This window comes from Jaculus jaculus, chromosome 8, assembly GCF_020740685.1.
Source record: "Jaculus jaculus isolate mJacJac1 chromosome 8, mJacJac1.mat.Y.cur, whole genome shotgun sequence".
Taxonomy (NCBI): domain Eukaryota; kingdom Metazoa; phylum Chordata; class Mammalia; order Rodentia; family Dipodidae; genus Jaculus; species Jaculus jaculus.
Genome location: NC_059109.1, coordinates 65,307,077 through 65,318,237, shown reverse-complemented (window position 1 = coordinate 65,318,237; position 11,161 = coordinate 65,307,077). Strand labels below are relative to the sequence as shown.

General features: G+C 40.4%; 1 protein-coding gene across 1 annotated transcript in view; it reads right to left on the bottom strand.

Annotated features, from left to right (window-relative positions):
* Positions 1-470: 470 nt before the first annotated feature.
* The window catches only part of Fbn1 (fibrillin 1), a 254,992-nt gene continuing 244,301 nt past the window's right edge, over positions 471-11,161 (bottom strand). Inside the window, exons 63-65 of the mRNA XM_045156152.1 lie at positions 7,311-7,542; positions 3,878-4,052; positions 471-2,807 (exon numbers count right to left, since the gene is read on the bottom strand). Of these exons, the coding sequence (XP_045012087.1) occupies positions 2,418-2,807; positions 3,878-4,052; positions 7,311-7,542 (797 nt within the window). The 3' untranslated portion in view covers positions 471-2,417. The remainder of the gene's footprint in view (positions 2,808-3,877; positions 4,053-7,310; positions 7,543-11,161) is intronic.

The window sequence follows — 11,161 nt, the reverse complement described above, 5'->3', positions numbered from 1 at the left end:
TGAAAGGTTTACAACACAAATTCTTTGATTATTGAAAGTAAAATTAAACAGACTTAAGACAACTGAAAGATACGAGTTGAAATCTCAAGATAAAAAGGAATTTTACAAGAGGAATATTTACAATGGAACAATGAGGAAAATGTTGTGCTACAGTCAGAAACATGGAAAATATGCTGCTCAAAATTGTTGGCTCTGGAATAAATATAATCCAGACCTAGACTATTAAAAGCATGAAAGCAATCTGCTTTGTACCAACTCCATTTCTTCTGGTGCTTGTTATGAAGAACTCCATTAGTGAATATAATACAGTCCTGGTTAAGCTGTCAGAGTTTCCATATGGAAACCACAGTTTATCATATGTTGTATGTTCTTGTTCAACAATTGTAATATACTTCTCTCATGGAGCAATTGGTGCAGCTTTAAAAGGAAATCTCGAGTTATATTTTCACCTCCTATTTAAGACAGAAGTCTTACACATCATCATCATCGGTTTATTGCTTCTGAGAAACAATTTTTTTAGATGGAAACACAAGAAATAAAATCCAGAGCAAACCAAAACCCAACGTAGAAAGAACAAACCCCTCAAGGTGTTCACAGACTGCTAGGTACAGGAAAGTACCCTTGTCCTTAACCCAGAATGAAACTGCAGGGACAACAGGGAGCTCTCCACATTGCAATGAAATCCATCCTCTCAACAGGTAGCTTTATTATTAGGAAGATGTGTGTTAAACTGAGGCTTCTATCAGCCAACCCTAGCTTTTCTTTGGAATACAAAGAACACAACATATTCCATTTGTTGTAGTGTAACTTGTAAAAGAATTTGAGAGGACTTTCTTGTGTCCTGAAGAATTCTATCCCCTCCTCCCTTCATGTAACAATCTTTGTTTATATTTTTTCTTCACTACCACAAAATGTTTTGTTGCCCTTAAGGATTTTTAAATATTATCTTTTATCAGTTGAGTAAGCTTAACAGTTAAGTATTTAATAATGTAAAATAAACCAGCATCTTCAGATGAGCACATTTAGAAACAAAAAGTTGTAGCATTTGGTTGGATTCAATTTGACATTAGCACTCTGTAATTAGGCTAGCATGACCAGCAACAGATGTTTAGGGAAAAAGATAGAATACCTAAGCCTTGCCAACACTGTCTTTGAGGGAAAGGGGCATAAATCTTTTATAATGAAGCTCAAATGCTCTAAGACAATGATTGAGCGTCATATTTGAAAGAATTTAAGTCTGGAAGTTTAAAAGTCATAGGACTAATTAGCTCATCTTTTAGAAATGATGGCACAATCTAGAAAGTTGGGTTAGTGAACTCATTCTGCTAGCACTAGTGACATACACAAGGGACTGACAAATATGCTGCATCTTCTAATGGTTGTATACTCAATACTTTTATGAGCCATAAATAATAAACCCAGGAGACTTAAACCTAGGAGACTTTATTTCACCTCCAGAAAGGTCCCCCCAGTGCCAAATCCATGCAAGAACACAAAGCCAAAGGGTAAACAAAACAAAAAAAAAAAAAAACAAAAAAAGAGTTTGTTTTATTGTGACATTTATGACACTGACCCCTGTTGACAGGAATTTCTGGAATGACTGTGGTATATTGCACGTACTGGGACGCAGGAGCACTGGTGATCCTCTGGCGGCTGTGGCGGTTTCCCGGTTCCCCACCTCAATGCATATGTAGGCCAGTCACAGAAATTCCATCACCACTTGGTGTCGATATTTAGTTAGTCTTTGGTCTTAACAAGCACCATTACAAACCCTCACAATAAGGGCATTATTATTCTAGTTTATAAATGTTTCAATGATAAAAATAACATGATTACAGTATACACACACTTAATTTACATGTGATGTATTATACTCATAACTGCAAAAAATCTACTGAACTAACTTTGGTTGATTGACATGAATGACTTATTTGAACTGAATACCTAACGATTTGGCTTCTAGTTGTGTACATATTACAGTGTATTTTTAAAATCTAATTTGAAAATGTACTAGCACCAAATAGATACCGTAAATGGCCAACCTAGTATTTGCACTTGGAGAAGCAAAGTTTCACAATTTGAAAACAAATCGAACAGTCTACCAAATGAAACACTTTGCCATCTGTCTACTGGAAGGACAGCATGAACAGCCAACCTCAGTGGACGTACATGCCCCAGTTTTAAGAATCAACACATCTGATAAAGTGACTTAGCTACACATGAGAAGCCTGAGAAAGTGGTTGTTTGAACTAGGGTAATCACCTGTACCTTACTTTTGTCATATAAGAATAGTGCTTATTTAGACAAATTTACTTGGCAAAAGATTGTACCTATGACATGAAGATTCTGATGGGGAAAATACAAATCTACCTACCTAAATTCTTTTTCTTTTAATTATTTGGTCTCTGAATGGTGAATTAATGAAGCAAGATCTGAATTTTCATCTTCAGATTATCGCCCAGTTCCCCGCTGAGGTAGTCTTTGTCATAGCTGTCTTCTAGCTGGTTAAGCTCTCTCCTCTTATAAAGTGGAACACTGCTGATTTGCAGTGAGTAGGTTCCAGCCACTGGCTTCTTCTTTGTGAAGTGGAGGTAGCTGATCCCTTCTTTTTGGTTGATTTTAAAGAAGCCATCTTCATTTCCAGATTCAATCAGGTATCTGTTGTGATTTGTCAGCGTTGTCAGAGCTGGAAGCAGTTCTAGGATGCGGACCTTGTTGGTGATGTGGGAAATATTGAAAGCAAAGGTAGCTGGCTTCTCAACATCCCAACTTGCAAGACTCACATTGGCTTCCATCCCAGGCACATCCTAGAAAGACACACATCAATGTGTTAAATCTAATTAAAGGAAATCAAAAAGCAATTCAAATCTCAGACTAATACAATTTTCTGCCCTCATTGTATTGTGCTATGTTGAAAGTGCAGACTCACAGGGCATTGTGTTTACACCACATGTAAAGAAAGATTACACTGGTGTGAGGAAGGAAGCTGGGTCTCAATATGGTCCAGAACCAGCAGGTTCAGCATTTTTTGGAACTCTCCCAGGAAACCAGCAACTCCCAGCTGCTCAATTAGAATCACCTGCCACCTCCCAGCAATCCATTTGAACAAGGCTTCAGTTAACTCAGATGCACTCCCAAGCTTGAGCGCCTCTGTTCCAGTGGGTTATTTTCTTTCCAAAAACCTATCTCACTTCCCAAATCACAGCAAGTGGTTGCAGCATGGATACTCAGAACATGTCTATTTCAATTTTGTTCACAGACACAAAAGCATGCCCTCCTAAGGACACACCTATGATCTGCTAATAGTCAAAGTTTTTCACCTGACTTCCTGCTTGCCTCCCTGGAACCACATGTGCACATGTGCTAGATTCTTTGGGCCTAGAGCCAGAGGTCTAAATATCTGTGCCTTTCCGAGTTGACTGAGAGCCGCAGGAGCCACAGGCCAAGAAAGCCAGGCTGCTTCCGGTCCATGTTGTTCTTGTCCAGCATCCAAGTTTCCTCACACTGCACAGAGTTCTTCTCAGTAGAGGAGCCTCTTGCTTTCAGAACTTGGCATTCTCCCACTCCCCCGTAGGAAGCACTATGTCACCGTGCCATTTTTTGTACTGGACCTCAGACTTTGGGTGGGTGTTTGACTTTTCTTTTTGTTGAGACAGAGGAAATGAGCAAGTAGGTGAAAATCCTCAAATGGCCACTCCCTAAAGGCTACAAAAGGCTCCAGAAAGCCCCACAGGTTTTGGTAAAATGCAGCCTAGAACTCAAGAATGTCTGGATTTTTTCCTTGAGATTTTGCACACTTTGCAGCATCTTCAGCAAAACCACAGGCATCTGGACGGCCTTTCCCAATAAGGAGACAGGGAGAAGCTCTCTGACCTACCTGGACACCAGAAGCATCTGTTTCATTCGTGCTTCTCCGTTTCCTGCCTCGTTTAGGGTAGCCATTGATCTTACACTCATAGCAGGCCTCTGGGGAGAGCGAATTGTCATCCATCTCACCGCTGGCAGGTGGCTCTTGGGAACCTCGGCCCATTCCCATTCCAGAAACACAGTGCCTATGGCAGAGGAGGAGCACAGAGTTTTTGTTTGTTTGGAGAGAGAAAGAGGGAGAGAGAATGGGTGCACCAGGGCCTCCAGCCACTGCAAATGAACTCCACACACATGCATCCCTTGTGAATCTGGCTAACATAGGTCCTGGGGAATCGAACCTGGGTTTTTTGGCTTTACAGGCAAATGCCTCAACTGCTAAGCCATCCCTCCAGCCCCCACAGAAAGTTTTTTATCAGAACCAGGAGCTCTGATAATGTCCAGATCTTACCCCAGAGACATTCAGACCCTGACTGCTTGACCACCGACTGGACTTTAGCTGATTCTGAGAATCATACCAACATTCTCTGCATTTGGCCTTTAGTTCCCAGTCCCCCGAGTGTATTCATTTCTTTCTGTTATCTCAAGACATTGGTTGACATATTTGCATGTCTCTCCATTTCCCCAATCTACAAGGATAGGCCTTTCACAGTATTTATGCTGTGACACAGTAGAAATCAAAGCTGAGGGAGACAATGTGATTGGTGGTTTAATAAGGGTCTTTTTTTTTTTAATGAACCAGGTTCCATGGGAGTAATGATGGTCTCCTGCTAGCTGCGCCTCTGAGAAACTGTATGGATTGGGCAGGTGGACCGTGTTTGGGGCATCTCTCTTGGACAACACATTTGTTCTTTGTTCTGTTTTGCCTTTGTGGTCAGTTAGTTCTAACCTCTGCCTCCTCTGCCATTGCTGCTCCCTGCTGGCTCCACAAGGTGGCACAAAGCATTCCTTAGCTCCTTAGCTTCAGTTCCCTTCCTCTCCTACCCAACTGAACTTTCTAAGCATTCACTTCTATGCTCTGACATTTCATTTCTGCAGATGTTATTGCACAGCAAAGATCTAGGTGATAGCCAAGGGTTAATTCAGCAAAATGTGTGAGGATGTACAGTCTATTCTCACATATAAAAGTGTATGCAATGGAGCCTGCCCAACTGTGGGAAACTGTTTCAAGTCTTTTAAAACCACTAAGGCCATTGGCTTTGACTCATGTGATGGTGGATAAACAAACCCATGCCCAAGAGAGATCTAATTCAGCTGTTTTTCTCTGCCTTTGAATTATCTAAGCCAAGCTATGGAGTGAGATTTGCATGTTAACAGTGCCTTGTTTTGTTATCCTGCATACTTTTTCAGAGACCACTTGGAATATGTGTTTATTAAGCACCTCTTTCCAAATGTGTTGAAACATCTGCATGGTCCTTAAAAAAAGTCCTTATTTGGGGGATAGAGCCCATACCAGAGATTTATAAGAAGGTCAAAGCTACTAGAAATGAGCAGATTTCTACTAGTGTGGTATAAAGTAGACTGAATCTTTCTTAAATGTATCAGTTGACCTACCCTTTATAACTGATTCCCTTTCTTCCCACTGGATTCACACTACAATGCCAATGAGCAGAATATTTGCTATATATCACTGCACCTTTGAGGTTCCCTCTCTTTTCCCATTCTCATCAAAGTCCACTCCACTTCCTTTCTCTTTACCTTGCAATGCGAACTATGGAGGGACAATGAAATGGACAAAGTGACAAAGGCTTTCTTGTATGTGTACAGCCACAGTATGATTAAGTTACTGGGAGGGAGTTAAGCCTAAGCCTTCAGGCTTGGGCTCCTTTCATAGACTTCGTTCCCAGTGTTTTCATATCCCAGGAGCACCACTTATAAGAAATGTGACTACAAAATCCCACTGGCCAAAATCCAGTTAGGAGTGTCACAATCTTTGCTGGGAAAAATGGTTCTGGCGCTAAACTGTAAAGAATGAGTCGACTGAGAGCCAGACATAGACATCTGGGAATTTGGGCCCTACCGCTGGCATTGTCTGCTTCCCATGCAACATTTTTCTACCTCCAAGTTAACACAGACCCAGAATAAGTCACAGGGAGCTAATGTGTCACATATTCTGGGACCAGAAAGTTACTATTTAGTACACATATGTATATGTGTGAGTATTTAACTCCATGTGCATGTGAAAGAGACACAGAGTATATATGCATGCACAGTTCCTAATTAAAAAGTTAAAATTATGCTCCTAAAACTAGATATACCCTCAAGTCCAAATTAATTTAACAGAGGAAAGACCTTAATTTTGACTACTAAATTTTTAAATTATTGAGAAAAATAATATGCTTCCCTTGCCCCAACTTCCATGTATGTGTGTGGTGTGTGTGCACACATGGACATGTGTATAAAATTTGATGGCATTTTTATTTGGAAAATACAATTAATTTATCATGGTTAATGTGTTTGATAATTTGTAGTATAAGGCTGAATGAAAAACACATTTTAAAACTATAACAGACTTCCCATAAAAGGTGTTCACTTTCCAACAGGACATGAAGATTAAGAGAACAAGATAGTTAATGGGAGTGAATACATGCTTGGTACTAAAAACCTAGTCAAAAGCTTATGACTGGGGAGGTCCTAAGTCTTAGGGGCGTAATGCCTACTGTTGTCTAGCTAACTGCATATACTATGCCCACCAAACTGCCCTCTAAACACTTGTTTATGGCCATATATTAAGGCTACTCTCAATTTTGGTTAGAGAAGCTTCTCTCTTTTCAGATGGCAGTGACCACTGGGTTGACTCACAACTCACCAGAGTGCTGAGAAGTGACAGTGGAGTGATAGGCACTAAGTGATACATATCTGTTAAGCCCTCCAAGGCTCAGGGACCATTGCAGAAGAGGTGGTGAGAGAATGTAAGAGTTAAAGGAAGGGTAGGACTGCTTACAGTGCAATCTTATAGATGCAAAGTGGTCTTGATATTCATGACCTCACATTGCCTGAGACTACCTACACAAGACCTTCATATTAGAAGGAAAAATGATGACATCAAGATAGAAGAGAGACTAATGGAAATAAGAAGGGATTCAATGAAGTAGATTTTGGAGGAGGAAAGTGGAGGTAGTAGCAGGGAATTTACATGGAGAATTGTCTATACTGATGGAAGTTGTCAATAAAAAGTTTTTTTTTTAAAAAAAGAGAATGAGATAGTGATGCCATATGATGAGATATTTATTGTATAGTTTCATTACTTTGTATTCTGTGAACTTCCATAAATCCAGATACCCCTTTATAGGGTCTCTTCTACAACTTTTGCAAAGTTTACTGTAATTCATCTAAGAATTATAAAGCCCATAGTTCTCTTCCAGTAGCACAGGAAACTTTGAGGTAATTATACCTCTGCATTATGAATTAGAAAGTCAACAACAAAGTCTAGGAACAGTACTTACCCTTGGCCTATTCGGAAGTAGCCAGGGGGACAGCCACACAGGTAGCCACCCTCAGTGTTAGAGCAGCCATAACTGCAGGGGGCCTGTGAAGAGCCACATTCATTGATGTCTTGGCACCCCCCGCTGAATTGTTCATACTGGAAGCCAGCAGGACACATGCATTTGTAGCTCCCCAGGGTGTTGTGACAGGAGGCTCCCCCACAAATGTGAGCACTGAGGCATTCATTTTCATCTGTAGTAAAGATAAGACAACATTACACTTGTGATATTGCTGGAGATTTCTAGAGAGAGTGTGGGTCAGGCCTCTTGTGGCTGGCTAGCTGGCCATAGGCTTTCAGGAAGGGAAGGCAGGCACAGGTGGCTAGGGTGGAGAGAGGAATAGAGAAAGATGTAGAAACAGAGGTGACCTCTTGCCACATTGTGACAAAATGTGGAAGAAGACGTCAAATGCATTTAGCAGAGAGCATTTGAGGATAGCATTGTGCTGACCAGCAGACTCAGTTCTTATCAAAAGCCAGGTCTAGCTGGGAGTGGTGGCATGTGCCTTTAATCCCAGCTCTCGGGAGGCAAAGGTAGGAGGATCGTCAAAAGTTCGAGGCCACCCTGAGACTACATAGTGAATTCCAGGTCAGCCTGAGCTAGAGTGAGACCCTACCTACAAAAAACAAAAAAAGAAAAAAAAGCCAGGTCTAGGTTGTTTTGTTCCATTTGAATTTCTGGTAAAGAATGAAGGGCTGATCAAAACCTACAGCCATGTAGCAGGATACAAAATAAATACACAGAAATCAGTAGCCTTCATATATGCTAACAACAAACACACAGAGGATGCAATCAGAGAATCACTCCCATTCACAATTGCATCAAAAAATAAATAAATAAATAAATAAAGTACCTTGGAATAACCCTAACCAAGGAAGTAAAGAATCTCTACAATGAGAACTTTAAAACACTCAAGTGAGAAATTGCAGAAGACAATAGAAAGTGGAGAAACATCCCCTGTTCCTGGATAGGAAGAATCAATATTGTGAACATGGCAATCTTACCAAAAGCAATCTATACATTTAATGCAATCCCTATCAAAATTCCAAAAGCATTCTTCATGGAAATAGAAAAAACAATCCAAAAATTCATGTGGAATCACAAAAAACCTCGAATATCTAAAATAATACTGAGCAACAAAAATAAGGCTGGTGGTATCACTATACCTGATTTTAACCTATACTACAGAGCCATAGTAACAAAAACAGCGTGGTACTGGCACAAAAACAGACATGTAGATCAGTGGAACAGAATAGAGGACCCAGATGTAAGCCCAAGTAGCTATAGCCACCTGATATTCAATAAAAATGCCAAAAATACTCATTGGAGAAAAGACAGCCTCTTCAGCAAATGGTGTTGGGAAAACTGGATATGTATCTGTAGAAGGATGAAAATAGATTCTTCTCTCTTGACATGCACAAGATTTAAGTCCAAATGGATTAAAGACCTTAACATCAGACCTGAAACTCTGAAACTGCTAGAGGAAAAAGTAGGGGAAACCCTTCAACATATTGGTCTTGGAAAAGACTTTCTGAATACAACCCCAATTGCTCAGGCAATAAAACCACAGATTAATCACTGGGACCCCATGAAATTACAAAGATTTTGCTCTGCAAAGGACACAGTGAAAAAAGCAAAGAGGCAACCTACAGAATGGGAAAAAATCTTCGCCAGCTATATATCTGATAGAGGATTAATATGTAGGATATACAAAGAACTCAAAAAGTTAAATAATAAGGAATCAAACAAGCCAATCAAAAAAAATGGGCTATGGCGCTAAATAGAGCATTCTCAAAGGAAGAAATATGAATGGCATATAAGCATCTAAAGAATGTTCTATGTCACTAGCCATCAGGGAAATGCAGATTAAAACTACATTGAGATTCCATCTCACTCCTGTCAGATTGGCCACCATCATGAAAACAAATGATCATAAATGTTGGCGGGGATGTGGAAAAACAGGAACCCTTCTACACTGCTGGTGGGAATGCAATCTGGTCCAGCCATTGTGGAAATCAGTGTGGAGGTTCCTAAAACAGCTAAAGATTGATCTACCATATGACCCAGCTATGGCACTCCTAGGCATATGTCCAAAGGACTCATCTCATTTCCTTAGAAGTACGTGCTCAACCATGTTTATTGCTGCTCAATTTATAATAGCTGGGAAATGGAACCTGCCTAGATGTCCCTCAACAGATGAGTGGATAATGAAGATCTGACACATTTATATAATGGAGTTCTACTCAGCAGTAAAGAAAAATGAAGTTATGAAATTTGCAGAAAAATGGATGGACCTGGAAAGGATTTTACTAAGTGAGGTCACCCAGGCCCAGAAAGCCAAGCGCCACATGTTCTCTCTCATTTATGGATACTAGCTACAGATGATTGGGCTTCTACGTGAGAACGAAAACACTGAGTAGCAGAGGCTAATAAGTTAAAAAGGAGACATAAAGGGAAGAGAAAGGAAGGGAGGAGGGTAATTAATAAGTTGATATTGTATATATGTAAGTATAATGATTGTGATGGGGAAGAAATATGATGGAGAATGGAACTTCAAAGGGGAAAGTGTATGGGGGGGGGAGGGAGAGAATTACCATGGGATTTTTTTTTTTATAATCATGGAAAATGCTAATAAAAATGGGAAAAAAAAAAAAGAATGAAGGGCTGGTTCACAGCTAAGATTTGGGATTCAGGCAGAGCTTGCAGGAAATATGCAGTTCTCTGGGTTCTTGCTTCCAAAGCTCCAGGCAGGACAAATATCTCACAAGTAGGGGCCTAGTAGTTCCTCAGAGGCTGCTTTCTCAGAGCGCCTGTTCCAGGATGTACAGGTCTGGAGGAAAGGCTGATACCTTACAGGAAATATCTGCCCCATTTATACCCAGGTGCTTGGTTCTCAGGATGAGTAGTACTTTCTGGTATGTCTGCTTCCATATCTATCCATTTCAGTTTCCTGCCTAGAGGTCTGAGCCATACCTAATGCTAAACGTGATTGGAAGCAACTCAGGGCAGACTTTTCAGGCAGTAATTGGGGAAACCCATGGTGCTTAGGAACTTGCTACCCACAGGGACTTGCCTAGTCTGGTAGTAGGAAGTAAGAAAAAAATCCAACTACAAAAATCAGCTTAAAGGAAGAAAGTAATGAATTTCTCATTATTCAGTATATATATTGGGTTTTCGAGGTAGGGTCTCACTCTAGCCCAGGCTATCCTGGAATTCACTATGGAGCCTCAGGATAGCCTCGAACTTGTGGCGATCCTCCTACCACTGCCTCCCAGTGTTGGAATTAAAGGTATGCTCCACCACGCCCAGCTAGTTTATATTTTTTTTAAAAGATTATCTTATTTATTTGTAAGGAAGGGGAGAGACCATCTCTAGTATCTCTACAATGAGACCAGAAGAAAGGCCTATAGCTGGGTGCTGGTTTCTGCTTTTATATTTTATACTATAACTCTGATTTCATTAAAGGGTCTACATAATGAGAATAGACAGCCTTACACAGTGGGTATTGATTCAAAGGAGCTCACTCTGGATGTTGTGTGAGCAATGTCAGAAAGTGGTAATTAAAATCAAAGACACCCCAGCTGATAATGAACAAAAGATATATATTTAATTATTTGATTATTAAGAACATACTTTGTATGGGTACATCATGTGTTGGTACCATATTTTCCCTCTTCCCAGATATTTTTTGTTGCTACTAGGCAGCAGGAGAGTGGTACAGTGTAAACTCTTTTGCAGTGGGTTTGCTTTAGCTAAGCCCACACACCTCTGCAGATCGGTCTCATACAAGGCTGGAGAGATGGCACACTGGT